This window comes from Salvelinus alpinus, chromosome 6 (assembly GCF_045679555.1).
Source record: "Salvelinus alpinus chromosome 6, SLU_Salpinus.1, whole genome shotgun sequence".
In the NCBI taxonomy this organism is placed as follows: domain Eukaryota; kingdom Metazoa; phylum Chordata; class Actinopteri; order Salmoniformes; family Salmonidae; genus Salvelinus; species Salvelinus alpinus.
The window spans coordinates 62,176,188-62,193,115 of record NC_092091.1 but is presented as its reverse complement, the minus strand read 5'-3'; the positions used below and the strand labels follow the sequence as shown (position 1 = coordinate 62,193,115).

The 16,928-nt window shown below is 42.5% G+C and overlaps 2 protein-coding genes across 5 annotated transcripts in view; one reads left to right on the top strand and one right to left on the bottom strand.

Moving 5' to 3' along the window:
* Positions 1-255: 255 nt before the first annotated feature.
* On the bottom strand, positions 256-12,735 carry LOC139577654 (uncharacterized). 3 transcript variants are annotated; one of them, XM_071404803.1, is made up of 6 exons: positions 12,598-12,735; positions 8,870-8,972; positions 6,738-7,079; positions 5,140-6,607; positions 4,377-4,507; positions 256-4,206 (listed from the first exon to the last, which is right to left on the bottom strand). In XM_071404803.1, the coding sequence occupies exons 4-6, from the start codon at positions 5,426-5,428 to the stop codon at positions 3,022-3,024; spliced, it is 1,605 nt and encodes a 534-aa protein (XP_071260904.1). In that variant the 5' UTR covers positions 5,429-6,607; positions 6,738-7,079; positions 8,870-8,972; positions 12,598-12,735; the 3' UTR covers positions 256-3,021. The 3 variants fall into 3 exon arrangements, with proteins under 3 accessions (XP_071260904.1, XP_071260905.1, XP_071260906.1); XM_071404804.1 differs by having other exon boundaries at positions 6,952-7,079; XM_071404805.1 differs by lacking the exon at positions 6,738-7,079.
* LOC139577645 (uncharacterized) overlaps positions 12,678-16,928 on the top strand; it is a 24,296-nt gene continuing 20,045 nt past the window's right edge. For both annotated transcript variants that reach the window (XM_071404788.1, XM_071404789.1), the window contains exons 1-4: positions 12,678-12,966; positions 13,372-13,502; positions 13,648-13,812; positions 15,872-16,036. In XM_071404788.1, the coding sequence (XP_071260889.1) occupies positions 12,678-12,966; positions 13,372-13,502; positions 13,648-13,812; positions 15,872-16,036 (750 nt within the window). The remainder of the gene's footprint in view (positions 12,967-13,371; positions 13,503-13,647; positions 13,813-15,871; positions 16,037-16,928) is intronic.

Here is a 16,928-nt window from a genome sequence, read left to right as displayed (position 1 = left end):
ACTTCTTGTTAAACTCATCATGGTGGACATAAATATGATGTGGGTAAAAACAAGTCAGCTATGATAAGTCAAAAGACAAACCTGACTAAACTATTTTGACGTGTACAGTAGGTGTTTGTTAGTGTGTTTGGTATGCGTAGGTATATTTAGTAAATGTATATTGGTTATAAAGCGCTGTTGTGTGTTTGCAGAATAGTGTGAGATCAGATGTGATGTATACTAAAGAGAGTCTCAATGAAAGTCTTAGAATGAAAGTCCCATGTTGTCTTTATTAAACAGAAACAAGTTTTAAATAATCCATATGAAAACCACACATACATCTTTCAACAAAAAATCTGCAACGACACTTTTAATTCATTTTGTCATTAAAAGTGTCATTGGGGGAAAAAATTAAGTAGTTGAATGGAAGTAATGAAACATGCATTTGAGAACATCATATAGCATACAGCAGGGGTCTCCAACCTTTTCTAGCATGAGAGCTACTGAAAAAAATTAAACATGTCGCAAGCTACTCTTTTTCCTAGCTTTCAAATAGGAACGTTCTTCTCTCCCCTGCAACTCTTCCCTGGGTCCTTACTGTATAAGAGAAAGACGTGTTTTCTGTCAATACACCTGGTAAATTCATGGTTAATAAACAACTAGGGGGGCCCTGTAAAATCAGATTTTTTCCCAAAAAATTGTATTTTTGGTCTGCCTGGCAGAATACCCAAAAAATATTCCCCTATAATTGCGCATCTGGCCCTTTATGCATCTAGCGATGGTTCTGTACTGCTGCTGCTCATTTCATGGCAAAGTTAGCAGATAACAAATAATAGATAAACAGTTCATATTTAATTGAAAAGGTTTTGGGGAAACTCAAAAGACAGTTATCACATCAACTGACTACACACATAGTGATAGACAAATGTCTGCACCACACAGACAGACAGAGGCAATATTGCTGAAAATGTATTGGCAGATAGTGTGTTAAATTGGGCTTTTTCATCCAGTGACTAACCAAGGGTGGGATAATGTCAATACAACGTTGATTAGATAGTAGCTGGGAGCTTGCGGTGTCTGATACTTGTGAGGTTTGTTTATGACATTTTGCGATGGACCACGTGAAAATTGAATGTACTTGCAAAATTTCCTGCAATTATACACATTTTGCGATTGGACGTAGAGAAAATGTTGCATTTTTAAAGCAATTGCCGCCAATTGCCCAGCCCTGGCCTACACAGTACAAACACAATATGTAACAGACTTTTAGGCTTATACAGTTGAAATCAGAAGTTTACATACACCTTAGCCAATTACATTTAAACTCAGTTTTTCACAATTCCTGACATTTAATCCTAGTAAAAATTCCCTGTCTTAGGTCCGTTAGGATCACCACTTTATTTTAAGAATGTTAAATGTCAGAATAATAGTAGAGAGAAGGATTTATTTCAGCTTTTATTTCTTTCATCACATTCCCAGTGGGTCAGTAGTTTACATACAGTCTATTAGTATTTGGTAGCAATGCCTTTAAATTGTTTAACTTGGGTCAAACGTTTCGGGTAGCCTTCCACAAGCTTCCCACAATAAGTTGGGTGAATTTTGGCCCATTCTTCCTGACAGAGCTGGTGTAACTGAGTCAGGTTTGTAGGCCTCCTTGCTCGTACACGCTTTTTCAGTTCTGCCCACAAATTGTCTATAGGATTGAGGTCAGGGCTTTGTGATGGCCACTCCAAAACCTTGACTTTGTTGTCCTTAAGCCATTTTGCCACAACTTTAGAAGTATGCTTGGGGTCATTCTCCATTTGGAACAAAGCTTTAACTTCTTGACTGATGTCTTGAAATGTTGCTTCAATATATCTACATAATTTTCCTACCTCACGATGCCATCTATTTTGTGAAGTGCACCAGTCCCTCCTGCAGCAAAGCACCCCCACAACATAATGCTGCCACCCCCATGCTTTGGAATCGTGTTCTTCAGCTTGCAAGCCTCCCCCTTTTTCCTCCAAACATAACGATGGTCATTATGGCCAAACAGTTCTATTTTTGTTTCATCAGACCAGAGGACATTTCTTCAAAAAGTACGATCTTTGTCCCCATGTGCAGTTGCAAACCGTAGTCTGGATTTTTTATTGCGGCTTTGGAGCAGTGGCTTCTTCCTTGCTGAGCGGCCTTTCAGGTTATGTCGATTTGGACTCGTTTTACTGTGGATATAGATACTTTTATACCTGTTTCCTCCAGCATCTTCACAAGGTCCTTTGCTGTTGTTCTGGGATTTATTTGCACATTTTGCACAAAAGTACGTTCATCTCTAGGAGACAGAACACGTCTCCTCCCTGAGCGGTATGACGGCTGCGTGGTCCTATGGTGTTTATACTTGCGTACTATTGTTTGTACAGATGAACGTGGTACCTTCAGGCATTTGGAAATTCCTCCCAAGGATGAACCAGACTTGTGGAGGTCTACAACTTGTGGAGGTCTTGGCTGATATCTTTTGATTTTCCCATGATGTCAAGCAAAGAGGCACTGAGTTTGAAGGTAGGCCTAGAAATATACCTCCAATTGACTCAGATGATGTCAATTAGCATATCAGAAGCTTCTATAGCCATGACATAATTTTCGGGAATTTTCCAAGCTGTTTAAAGGCACAGTCAACTTAGTGTTCTGACCCACTTGAATTGTGATACAGTGAATTATAAGTGAAATAATCTGTCTGTAAACAATTGTTGGAAAAATTACTTGTCATGCACAAAGTAGATCTCCTAACCGACTTGCCAAAACTATAGTTTGTTAACATGAAATTTGTGGAGTGGTTGAAAAACAAGTTATAATGACTCCAACCTAAGTGTATGTAAACTTCCGACTTCAACTGTATATGCCTTTATATATCACACAATGTCGGAAAATTCAACACTGAAATCTGTTAATCTCGTTATTCCAAATGCATCTGTGGGTCTTTTCTGCTGACAAAAATAAAAATGAATCCTTGTCTTTAGTGAAGGGTTTGATCTCAAGTCAGAAGCTATCAAGTGGAATGGTTATTTTCTATTGAGTGGAATGTTTTTTCTGCTGGTGAATCCTGAGGTAGGTCCTCTCTGAGAACCTATTCTCACAAAGGGGGCAGCTGTAGGGTTTCTCCCCTGTGTGACCCCTCTGGTGCCTCTTCAGGTCACCAGCCTGGGCGAAACGCATGTGACACTGGGTACAGCTGTAGGGTTTTTCCCCTGTGTGGACCATCTGGTGTCTCTTCAGGTGGCCAGCCTGGGTGAAGCGCATATGACACTGAGTACAACTAAAGGGTTTCTCCCCTGTGTGGACCCTCTGGTGGATCTCCACCTTCTGGAGGCAGCTGAATCCTTTGTTACAGAACATGCAGAGGAACCGTTTCTCTTTACTGTTGCCTGATGTGGCTCCCCCTCCCTGAGCCTGGGCTCTAGTCCTGTCGTTTGAGTTCAATACCTGATCGAAAAGGATGCTGTCATGTGAATCGGAAGGCCCCATCGACGTGGACACTGGGTCGCGATCCCCGAGCATGTGTAAAGGGGAGTGGGTAATGACATCTGGATTTGTCTCTAAGCTTTCCCTGTAATCTAAGAAATCTCTGCCCTGTGAGTGTCCGTCTCCTAGGTGACTAGCTGCATTCCATGTGGGAGGAACGTCGCCCTCCACTTTCACAGTCACTTCATCTACGACCAGACCCTCCCCTTTCTTATCTAGGCACCCTTCAGAGTATACACTACTACTGTGCCGGTTCCAGTCCCCTCTTGACAGATCAGTCTGTGTCTCTAAAACCAAGGGCATGATGCCAGGGTCCATCTCTGTAGCGTAAGAACAAGACGGATCATTACCGCCAGTGTCTAACGCATCACCATCCCCAAAGGAATGAACCGTCCTCTGGCGAAATATCGGTAAATACTCTGAGCCAGAAGCAGGAGGACAGCCCAGTTGCTCCAGTCTCTCTGGGTCTGATCTGTGGTCAGATCCTGTGTGTAACAGCCTGTGTGTTACAGTTAAAGTATTGGTATCTGTCTCTGTCTTGAGGACGGTGTTCAGCGGTCCACTGACCTCCGTGATGCTGCGTCGGGTTCTGGGCTGCACTGGGGCGGTGGTGGGGTCCTGCATGGCTACAGGGGGCACTCCAGCCAATCCAGTCTGAATGTCTCTGCTTTGCCGTGGGTCCTGCTCTCCTTCAGACCTCTCCTGCTTAACCCCAGGACCTGTATCTGCAGACTGACACAAGAAAAGTGGAGGTTATTACCGGTAAATGAGTTGAATTGTATAACAATGTTGTAGGGAGCTTGATGTACATGTAAGCAAGTGATCAGCTGAGGGGAGCCTTTCTGAAATAAACTTGCCACATTTGATGTACTGTAATTTTGATGTAATACTATTACACTAACCTCTATAACGATAACGTGCTGGGTTGAGGTTCCACTCCCCTCATCAACAGTGATTGGTTGGTCATCTCTCCATGTATTGTGTCCTGCTGGCTTCACAAAGCTCCTGTGGCCTCCAGTGAGATGTCCTTCACCTGAGAAAGTGATTGGGGAAACAAACTTCACATCAGAATAGGCAACCAAAATTAATAATTAATGCATGTGTGTTATATTAAACATAGAGGGAGTAAAATGTAGGCAAGCAATACACATTTCAGAACAACTACTAGTCGAATAAGACATGGGAGAGATGACGAATTTTGGCAAAGAGATTTATTTTGGACTAATACACTTGAAACAAATAGCCAAACTGAAAACTGGAGACATTACTAGTGCCTCCACCGCGATCAAAGGACACAAATAAAAAATGCGTACTGTCTTCTAGGGTGGCTAATGCTACTTCCTGATGTTGCCAGGGGTAGACAGACTCACGTGATGTGCAACATCCGAAAGTGGTGGTGGAATATTTGCATTAGTACAGTACGCACATTTCGTTCGTGTTTTCCCCACAGAGGAGCCATTAACTCAAGTTAAGAAGGAAACTGAAGCCTTTGCAGCCTGAATGGAAGATGTTTTATGTACCAGCCGGTCCATGGGAGACAAGTGTATTGCTGGCCGAATACATTTAAGATGGACGTAAGATGCCAAACGATGTAAAAGGCCGGTTGGGCTAGGCTATATATGAACGGCGACAGCCCCCGCTGCCTCCGCCTTCTGCTAAATGTACCTTTTGCCATTCCTCTGTATCTGTCGAGGATCTTGACACTACTGGGACGACTGGCGAGGGCGCGCTCTCGCACTATTCTCTCTGCGCGCTCACGTGCCACCTTCAGTTCCAATAGCTGTAGCTTCCTCCGCAATCCCCTGTTTTCTTTCTGGCTTTGAGTTATTTCCAAACGAAACACTGCATAGTCGTCGTCTACGACTTTACAGATCTCTGCCACGGCTGCATTCGCTAGAACCTCCATGATGGAGGCTATCTGAGTGTGAAAAACCATACAGTTAACGTTAGCCATTTTTAGCTAACCAGCAGCCAGATAGCACCTATAAACAAAGCCCAAATGAAACACTGCCTGGGGTAATTATGTTAAATGTCTAAATTACAACGCATTTTTCTGGTCACTGTTCACTTCTGTTCTTCTTCTTTAAAGTTTTATGGCCGATTACACCTATTGGTGTATTGCAGCCACCTACTGTACGGGGTCTTCTTCTTTGATATTATAGAGGTCCGAAAACGAATGCTATAGGTGCATGCCGCCACCTACTGTTTTGGCTGTATATCCGCCCAAATAATTAACAAAATACAAATAAACAAGGCAAAACTCAATGTACTCCTTTATTTAGAGTCTGGGGCCTGAGAAGAGCATATTCGGACAGTATTCTTTGCAATGTTTCGGCAATGAATTACTGGAAACACAAAAACCTTTCAGCTCCAGTTTCTTTGACTTTTTGTTTGTTTATGTAGTACAATTAATCATATGTTCAATAAACACCATCAAATCTTCTTCACAATCAGCATATCAGTACAATTAATCATATGTTCGGTAAACACACTATTTTAAATTGTATCCATTTTAGAATAAGGCTGTAACGTAACAAAATGTGGAAAATGGGAAGGGGTATGAATACTTTGCAAATGCACTGTATTGGTGGGGTAACCATGAGGTATTCTAATTGAGGAAGGCTAGACCCAGGTCCAGGCCCAGACCTTCTATGAACCCAGTCACGAGGCATTAGATGAGACCCTGAAGGAGAAAATACTTCCTGATAGACTACCACCAGGGGAGTCTCCCACCACTCTCTGTGAAGGCTGAAGCCCAGGGTGACCTGTTCTGTTCATCATGGATACTGTGGTGTTTGTATCATAGGAACAGGAGGGTCTCCCTCTATTAGGCCCTGCTTCATCCCTGCTCTGAGACTGTGAAGACAAGGGTCTGGGCTGCAGACTGGATCCATGACTGGAGCCTCTGTCTCTCTGATGACCACCAGGACTGAGGTTGTTCAGTCCCCCTGTCCGCTGGTGGTGATCGAGTCTGTCTCTAGTGGGTCGGTGCCAGTTCCGACTCGGGAAGGAAGAGAGATGGCTCCTGATCCAGTGTCCTGATCCGGCGACAGGGTTTGTGACCAGCCACCTCAGAGGTCCAGTCTCTCCCACCAGCAACACCGAATACCAGCAGGTCTTCATGGACTGCAGACTGTAAACACAAATTGTACAGAAATGCATAAAGGTTTATATAAGAAACAATTTTCTGTTCACACAGAAACATGATAATTATAAAATGTTAACCACAGTCAAGCCAATCTCTAAAACTGGAATTCAAGTACCTAACAATATGGAGCCATTGGAGTAAAAACAAAAGTCCATATGCGTTGATTCAAGAATGAAGTAGACAAAATCTACGCCTCGCCCTAGTCTCAGCCAGTATGTTGTCATGGAGACAAAGTTTGGTTGTTGTTTTGTGTTAAACTGTCAGTTTCTGGTTGTGGTGAAAAGTGTTGTCCCCAGCCCAGATTTGAAGATGCCGTCCTATCCATTGACCTCCACTATGTCTCCTCTGGTCCTGGCCTGATCTGTGATGTCGTCCCCTAGGCCCTTGGCTGCACCCATCTGGGTCTTGGAATCCAAGATGGACACGCAGTCTCCTCTGTTAGCCTCCAGCCAACCACCTACAGAAAGAGGATAGAAAATGTGACCCGTTTCGGGAAGCTAGGCGTTTGTCGCATGTCACTACTTCACAGGAGAGGCATTTGAACGTAACAAAATGTTTTTTTATCATAATGCGTTTTTGTGCAGAAATGCCTTCTGGAACATGTAAACTTTCATATGCCTTTATTTGTTATAACAAACTTGTATGCCATCTGTAAATATGAATACAATTGTTAAATTGCGAGCCTAATTGGTTTAGCCACAAAAAGAGACAAGAACCTTCCTGCTAGCCATGACTGGCTAAGATAATGGATGGGTTGGACATGCAGAGAGATGAGCTCGGATTGGTCTGCCATGTAGCCTGCTTCCGTCTATAACATGAGCTTCTCAGTATGTGTAGATAATAATTTCTACCACAGATTTGTGAAATATGTCATGAAGAACTGCAAAAGTGTCGCTACCGCTCTAAACATTGCTGCCCTTAATTTTAACATGCGCTATCGACAACGATCAGAGAGAAAGAGTTGTGAAGGTCTACTTTCTGGAGGACGATCGTGCCATGCTGACTCTAGGACTCTTAAAATGAATCAGACAATGAGGAAATCCCTGACTTAGGTAAAAACATTTTCATTTAACCAGACATTGTAGTCTTCCGATGACAGTGATGTGGAAGAAACGGCGATCAACAGTGTTGTTGTCATGGAAGAAGTTGACCAAGTTTTGAAATCAGTGGAATGTCTGGTGGAAGCAGAGTATGATTGCAATTGCGAAGGGAGTCGAAAAGAGGACCCCGAAGGAGGTTGTATAAAACAACTGTCTCTGGATTACATTTCAAACTAAGGCCAACCATGGCATCCATGACAGAGAGGGAGAAGCAGTCATCCATGTATACGGGTAAGAGTCTAGCTACATTTTCATATGTGTTAAACATTTTTCCAGAAAGTTGTTTTCAATGCAAGTTAAAGTGTACTGTTGGCTAGCTAAGATTAGCTGGCTGGCTCGCTAGCTAACGTTACGTGTATTATCTGTGTAGTAATATTATTTGACTCTCAGAAATCCATTTGCATTGCTAGTTATAGCTTAATGTTAGCTAGCTAGCTACCTGTCTAAACAACACACTCCACTATGCAAGTAACCATTTCACTGTACCGTTTACAACTTCTAGGCCACAATAGGTCACAAAGATGGTAAGTCAAGTTCATACATTATAATGTGTTTTTGTAACATACGTTGCATTGATTTAACTTTATGAATGATGAAAGACAAAATAATAACCAGGCGCATCACTTTACCATTGAAGATTGTGAGAGAAAAATAACAAGATTATGTTATAATTCTGTTTATGCATCGAACAGCTTTGATGAGTACTTTCTCATCTGTGTCTGTGTGAACTGAGAGGAGCCTAAAAACCTACAGCTGGCATTCCATAGATAAGAGTGGTGGGTGTAACAGAGAGAGAGAGCCTAGAGGAATAGAACAAAACCCTTATTGTGTCTAATCATTCTTGCATCTGGGAAACAGCACCAAAGGCTTTCCACCCCTCCCATGCCGCCGATCGGCATGATCGGCATGGGAGGGGTGGAACCAGCCATGACTAAGCATTCTTAGTGTCAGTTATATAAAAAACGGCATTGTCTGTAAAGGTTAAGCCTCGGCAACACATTTTAGAGTGTGGGGTCGACAGCTTCATTATTGCAATAATTAATCGATATTGAATAAAGATGATTGTTTGAAGAAATGACAGTCTCTCTTAGTATGAATTTCCACGACAAGATCTACTGTATGTAGGCTATATGTATTTCTCCCTTACCGTGCACTCCCATCTTCAGCAGATCAATGCTCGCTGGTCCATCCTCTATTGTCTCCTCTTTGACTAGCAGCAGATCAGGCTTCCCATTCTCCATCTCTATTGACTGTAAGAGATACAGAGTGAGAGGATGTTGGATCAAGAAATCTGATATGAGCACCCTGCTATGGAGCATCTTCTGGATGGGCAACGAGGGATTGCTGTGAGTGCTATGCAAACATATTGGTTGATTTGATTACTTGACACTCTTTATTAATGGTTTTATAATTCAAAAAGTAATGGTCCCACACTTAAGACGAAATTAATCAAGACCTTGGCCGATTTACACAAAGATTCTCAGTGTAAAAGTATTCATTATAATCTAATAGGCAAAACTGTTCCTAGGTCTGCACTCCTACTCAGAGGCTTTGTGAATATTGACCTTCAATTAAACGCAGAGTCTCAAATTTCACCGCCTGTCCCTTTTAATAACAGGACAACAGCACACATTTCAGCAAATAAAAGGCCTGTTTCAAATAAACACGGGGTCTAAATTATATGTTTAATGAATTTACAATGAATTGTTTAGGGACAGTTAAAATAAACACCCTCCTCCCTCATAAAATTAACTCTAAAATGGTTATTAACACCATGAATAACAATAACTGATGCAACCCTGTGTTTGTAAACTTGGATATCGACTTTACCACTTCAGAATGGTTTTGTGGCACAGTCGATGCCACGCAGGGCTAACTCGCTGACCACAACCGACAAACACACTCTCCCTGTCTGTCTCATTACACTATGATCAGAGCCGGCTGCAGATAATGATTAGCTAGGGGGAAGTCAGATTTTCAACATTTTGATGCTATATTCATGATGATATCAAAAATATCCAATTAATTTTGCACCAACAGGTTTCTGTACAAATGCACCACACACAACCAATCAGCAACGCACAATTGAATACCGATTACCGACTTTTAGCGCTTCTCATCATGGTTTGCGCCACAATCAAGTAGAGTACGTCAATCTCGACAAACAAAAAATACATCCATCCCTACTCCGTATCGAAGGCTTGGTTTGACAATCTTTGAACGTCATTAAACTTTTTGGTGTTTTGCAACAGATGTCTCTTTCCATTAATCGAATGGCCATTGTGCAGTTTGGAGTTATATTAGAGTGGAGTGGATGAACATGGGCAGGTAGCCTACAGGGGACTTTTGAAGTAGCCTAATCAGATTAACACATTGTGACTGCAACTCCCAACGGGCTCTGGAGAAGTCAAGGTCGAGTCATGAGTCCTCCGAAACATGACCCGCCTAACCGCGCTTCTTAACACCTGTTTGCTTAACCCAGAAGCCAGCTGCACCATGTGTCGTCGGAGGAAACACTGTTCAACTGTCGACCAAAGTCATGTTTCGGAGGACGCGTGACTCGACCTTGCCCTCTCCCGAGCCTGTTGAGAGTTGCAGTAATGAGACAAGTTCGTAATCACAAAATTGAGGAGAAAAAAATATATAATAATTAACCTTATTTACATAAGTATTCAGACTCTTTGCTATGAGCCTCGAAATTGAGCTCAGGTGCATCCTGTTTCCATTGATCATCCTTGAGATATTTCTACAACATGATTGGAGTCCACCTGTGGTAAATTCAATTGATTGGACATGATTTGGAAAGGCACACACCTATATACAGTTCCCATCATTCTTAAATGGGAGAAGTTTGGAACCACCAAGACTCTTCCTAGAGCTGTCTAAACTCGTAGGCACTGAAGCTTGTGGTGATCGGTGGCATGTTATATAACCTATCCACAATATTGTAGGCTACAGCTTAGTCGTTAAGGTTGTAAAAGATGTGGAAGTTACTGTCTCACTGACCAAGGCCAATTTCGACTCAGGATTGGTCACATGACCCACTACAATTACTGTTTTTCTCATTCCAATGATTTGATGATTGACAATCTATAAAATGTTTATTTTGCATGCTCGCGCACATGACGCGGGCAGTGTGGTCCGCATGTATAATTGCGCAAGCGTTGGAAAATAAATTTACACATACATGTTATTCAATCATTGCACCCACACTGCTTGCGCACGTCTGCGTAGCCTCTCCCATATCCTCATTGGTTTTTAGGAGCTTATATCCACGTGGGTGATTTGAAAGGTGAACTGAGGTCCACACTCCAGTCCTGTTGGTGTTGGTACTGCACCTTAAAAAGTTGGTTGCCAACTGCCATATAAAGTCCAAAGAAGATGGAGGAGAGATTACTAGAAACAAACTCTGTTTTCCCTTTTATCTGTGGATTCATTGTCAGAGTAGAGGACCTTGTGCATTTCAGGCAAATTAACAACCCAATGTTTATATCCCAGGACAAATTAGCTAGCAACAGCAAGCTAAATTGCTATAAATGTTTAATGGTTTTCGACCTGCCCCCAAATGAATACAGTTGGTTCAGAGTTCGTTTTGATATTTCAACCTGCGTGTCCTGATAGCGTCTGATGTGGGTGGCCAAAATCAACATGGACGCGAGCGGTGTGGTCAGCATGTAAGACACTGCATTGCAGTGCTAGAGGTGTCACTACAAGGTAGGGAGGGCGTCATCCGGGTTGGCGACTCCTTGTGGCGGGCCGGGCGCCTGCAGGTTGACTTCGGTTGTCAGGTGAGCGGTGTTTCCTCCGACACATTGGTGCGGCTGGCTTCCGGGTTAAACGGGCGGGTGTTAAGAAGCGTGGTTTGGCGGGTCATGTTTCGGGGGACGCATGACTCGACCTTTGCCTCCCGAGCCCGTTGGGGAGTTGCAGCGATGAGACAAGATAGAAAAAGGGGGTAAAATACAACAACAAAAAATGAACACCTTTCTTTTTAAAATAAAAATAACAAGTTGTATGCAAATCCCTTTCATTTGAACCATTACAGGCAATACTATAGCTACAATGTCAATTGCACCTCTTCTGTGTTAATTGGTTCTGTATCCTGATTGTCTATGGCGTCAGATGAGTGCCAAATCGAGATGGAGCACGCGAGCAAGAATATAAATCATAGCGCGAGCAGATTTGTATCTAAGAAAACCAGTTGTGCGAGCGCATAATCTACTTTGATCGTGCATAGGCAGGGTGGTGCTGGAAATTAAACTTGAGAGCTTGAAACATTGATATTGAACAAGTTGAAAATCATTGTCGAATGCAATAAATTAGTCCGAGTGCATGCAGAGATTTCTGCACTCTCACAAATACACTCTGCCCATGCATGAAAGTCTCTTCTCACAAACACAATTAACATTTTGCTCTCATTATCCATCTCACGGAGTGAACGTTTGACAGTTCTATATCGTGGGGCTCTGCTCCTAGTGGTTTACCCAAGGTGCCAGGGTTCTGGTCAAGAAGTTCGGATATTGATTGAACGATCCGTACTTACTCTTCCACATTCAGAAAACCATAAGGTGATATTGTATTTAATAATGTATTCCATTTCCTTAGGTATAATGGTTTAATTGGGTAGGGATGTGAACGAGGCTTTTGACCCTCGCCGTCTCTGGTCCACACTCCAGTTCAATTTGTGGCAGTAATGCATCACTAAAGTTGGTTGCCAACCGCCATTTAAAAACCACTGAAGAAGAACTGTAAACGGAAGTGAAAAGTAACCAAGAACAATATCCACGGCAGCGTTTTTATTGTTGTTATATAGACTTATTATCACCTTGAAACGCAAAATATTACTTATGTAACTGCACAGCCACACACACTTACCCCAGGCAGTGTTAAATTCGCGTTGGAGACAGGCCTTGGTTGATAGATGTTATTAAGGTAACGCTAGCTAGCTGCTAACAATGGCTAACTGTAGGCCTATGGTTTTTCACACTCAAATAGCCTCCATCATGGAGGTGCTAGCGAATGCAGCCGTGGCAGATATATGTAAACTCGTAGACGACGACTATGCAGTGTTTCGTTTGGAAATAACTCAAAGCCAGAATGAAAGCAGGGCATTGCGGAGAAAACTACAGCTACTTGAAATGAAGGTGGCACGGGAGCGCGCAGAGAGAACGACGCGAGAACGCGTCCTCGCCAGTGGTCCCAGTAGTGTCAAGATCCTCGACCGATACAAAGGAATGGCAAGAGGTTGGCTACATTTTGTAGAAGGCCGATGCTGCGGGGCCTGTCGCCCCGATCACATCTGCGCATGTGTGACGTTAGATGTGCATACCACATATGGTTAATCAGAATTGGGTCTTGGTCAGTTTTGGGATAGTATGCAATAATTCCCCTGGTTACTTAGCTAACTTGCAGAAAAACACAATATCATATTCCAACCAGATTATTGATTTACTGGCATTTCCTATTTACTAATAGAAAACAATATGATGCATGGAACATAATACATCTATCAATACATAGTAAATCAAGAAATTATAAGAAGTGTTACCTTACATCCTTGCCAATTGTAGACAGTGTCAAAACTCAATAGTGTACAATATAGCGTTCAGCATTGACAGTACCTAACCAACCTTTTCCCCAATCACTCAGGTGAAGGACATCTCACTGGAGGCCACAGGAGCTTTGTGAAGCCTGCGGGACACAATGCGTGGAGAGATGACCAACCAATCACTGTTGATGAGGGGAGTGGAACCTCAACCCAGCACTTTATTGTGATAGAGGTTTGTGTAATAGTATTACATCAAAATTACAGTTCATCAAATGTGGCCAGTTTATTTCAGAAAGGCTCACCTGAGCTATTCACTTGCTCATATCCCTACAACATTGTTATCCAATTCTACTCATGTACCGGTTTTCTTGTGTCAGTCTGCAGATGAAAATGCAGCAGGTCCTGGGGTCAAGCTGGAGAGGACTGAACGAGAGAAGGACCCACGGCACCAGACTGGAGCAGCGGCTGGAGTGGCGCCTTCTGTAGCCACCGAGGACCTCGCTGCTGCGCCCCAGGCCAGGACCCGACACAGGATCACGGAGGTCAGTGGAACGCTGAACGCCATCCTCAAGTCTGAGACAGACACAGAGACTTTAACTGTAACACAAAGGCTCTTACTCACAGGATCTGACCACAAATCAGACCCAGAGAGACTGGGCAGTCGTCCTGCTCCCGGCTCAGAATACTTACCGGTATTTCACCAGAGCCAGGGGACGGTTAATTCCCGTGGAGATGGTGATTGTGACGCGTTAGACACTGGGTGTGATGATCCGTCTTGTTCTTACGCTACAGAGATGAACCCTGGCAACATGCCCATGGGTTTAGAGAGACAGACTGATCTGTCTAGAGGGGACTGGAACCGGTACAGTGGTAGTGTATACTCTGAAGGGTGCCTAGATAAGAAAGGAGAGGTTATAGTGGTAGATGACGTGACTGTGAAAGTGGAGGGCGACGCTCCTCCCACATGGAATGCAGATAGTCACCTAGGAGACGGACACTCACAGGACAGAGATTTCTTTGATTACAGGGGAAGCTTAGATACAAATCTAAATGTCACGACCCACTCCCCTTTACACGCGTTCAGGGATCACGATGCCGTATTCACGTCGAAGGCACTTTCCGATTCACATGGCAGCGTTCTTTTCAATCAGGTACTGAACTCAAACGACAGGGCTATAGCCCAGGCTCAGGGAGGGGGAGCCACATCGGGCAATAGTAAAGAGAAACGGTTCCTCTGCATGTTCTGTAACAAAGGCTTCAGCTGCCCCCAGAAGGTGGAGATCCACCAGAGGGTCCACACAGGAGAGAAACCCTTCAGCTGTACCCAGTGTCATATGTGCTTTGCTGAGGCTGGCAACCTGAAGAGGCACCAGAGGGTCCACACAGGGGTGAAACCCTTCAGCTGTACCCAGTGTCAAATGCGCTTTGCTCAGGCTGGTGACCTGAAGAGGCACCAGAGGGTCCACACAGGGGAAAAACCCTTCAGTTGCCTCCACTGTGAGAAGAAGTTTTCCCGCCAGCACCAGCTGAAGATGCACCTGAAGGTTCACATGGAAGAGAGGCCATTTGCCTGTACGCACTGCAGGAAGAGGTTCTCAGAGAGGAGCTACCTCAGGATACACCAGCAGAAAAACCATTCCACTCTATAGCGTCTGACATTTAGCTCAAACCCTGCATTAAAGGCAAAGATTCATTTTCGTTGTTGTCAGCAAACAGATAATGATAGTAATAGATTTCAGTGTTGAATATTTCTGGGTAGAATATTGCATCCAGACATTGTGTGTTATATATGGCATATTTAAGCTGGAAAAGTCAGTTACATATTGTGTTTGTTTTGTGGTGCCTATATAATGTTCACAAATGCCTAGTTCCTTACTTTCATTCAACTACTTAATGTTTTTCCTAAGACACTTGTAATGAGAAAATGTATGCAGTTTATCTAGTTCATGCAGATTTTTTGTTGAGTGTGTATGTGAGGTTTTCATATGGTGTATTTAAAACTTGTTTATGTTTAATAAACACAAAATGGGACTTTTCATTCTAAGACTTTCATTGAGACTCCCTTAAGTATACATCACATCTTATCTCACCCTATTCTGCATACACATTACAGCGCTTCATAGCCAAGTTAGTCACTAGTTAATAAAGTCATGATTATGGCTAAACCCTGCCTATTTCTAAAATGTATCTTCTTAAAATTAGATTATAAACTTAAACTTAACTACACTGCTATACCTTATGTCTAATCTTAAATTAAAATCAAAAAGCACATTTTTGTTTTCATTAATGTTTATGTTATAGCCAATTTCTATTGTGTGACTGTTAATTAGGGACGACCAATACCTAACAAACACCTACTGTACACGTGAAAAGATTTTAGTCAGGTTTGTCTGATGTTGACTTTTGACTTATCATAGCTTATCAACATATTTATGTCCACCATGATGGGTTTAACAACAATGAAGTAATTATGTAACTACAGTATAGTACTCAAACGTAGTGGGGATGGGTAAACACTCCATGTTGAAAGTGTGTTTATTATCTGTGTGTACGTAACTGAGGGAGTATGTCTGTGTAATCTGTATCACCTGTCTCTTCCAGGATGAGGAGGGTCCAGAGGTGCTGCTGGTGAAGGAGGAGGGGTATGAGGAGGGTCTGGGGAACCCTGAGGAGAACATGGTCATGGAGGACAACGAGATTACACCTCCTCCTGAACCCACAGAGGAACCAGCTGAGCAGCATAGAACCACACACAGTCTCACTGAGGTGAGTGCACTGTGAACTACTGTCTGAATGGTGTTTGGTCAGGGCCCGTATCCACAAAGCATTTTAGAGTAGGAGTGCTGATCTAAGATCAGTTTTGCCTTTTAGATCATAATGAATATATAGACAGGTGGGGACCTGGGCCCAGATTCACAAAACACATCTTACGCAAAAACTTACTTACTATCTTAAGAATTTTTGGGGGATCCTTCTTGTTCTTAGTTCATAAGATAGTAAGTGCAATTCCTCAACAATGTCTTAAGATTGAATGATTTTCTTACGAGCTTCTCAAATATCTTCTTCTTAAGATATTTGTTGCTAGGCAACCGTTTTATCTAGCTATTTAACTAGCAATGACAATCATGTTAGCATATTTCGTACTGAGATGACTGTTCTAAAACATGTTCTTAGGTTTAAAATAATCAATGCTGAACTTTCAGATGACATTTGTGAGTGTATTAAACATGTTCAATTGCTTTCATGAGCTTTTTCTCTCACCGCCCTGAGTTTAAGACAAGGGTTTAGCTATCTTGGAATTAAGAACATTTCCAATAACTTCATTTTCAAGAATCTAATTTCTTCTTAACTTTTTGCTGAAGGAGAAACATTGGAAATAGCGCAAGAACATTTCCAATAACCTTTTTGAGGAATAGCAACTTTGCTTAACTTTCTATAGTTAAGGAAAAAATGGCAGTTAAGAACACATTTCTTCTTAAGAAGGTTTTGTGAATCTGGGCCCTGATCCTCGATCAGCACTAATACTCTGAGAAAAAAAAATCTTTTTTTTTTATAATTATTTCTTTACAACACATCACACTCAACCAACATCAAAACACACCACATTTCAACACATTACATCGTTCTCTCTCATCCTGGTCTAAATACGTTTTTGACT

Excerpts from the sequence above, each read along its gene's own strand:
- LOC139577654 (XM_071404803.1), bottom strand. The coding sequence starts at position 5,428 with ATGGCTAACGTTAACTGTATGGTTTTTCACACTCAGATAGCCTCCATC. Across the intron at positions 4,508-5,139 it reads ATACAGAGGAATGGCAAAAG|GTGAAGGACATCTCACTGGA; the intron begins GTACATTTAGCA and ends TCACTTTCTCAG. Across the intron at positions 4,207-4,376 it reads AGCACGTTATCGTTATAGAG|TCTGCAGATACAGGTCCTGG; the intron begins GTTAGTGTAATA and ends TTCTTGTGTCAG.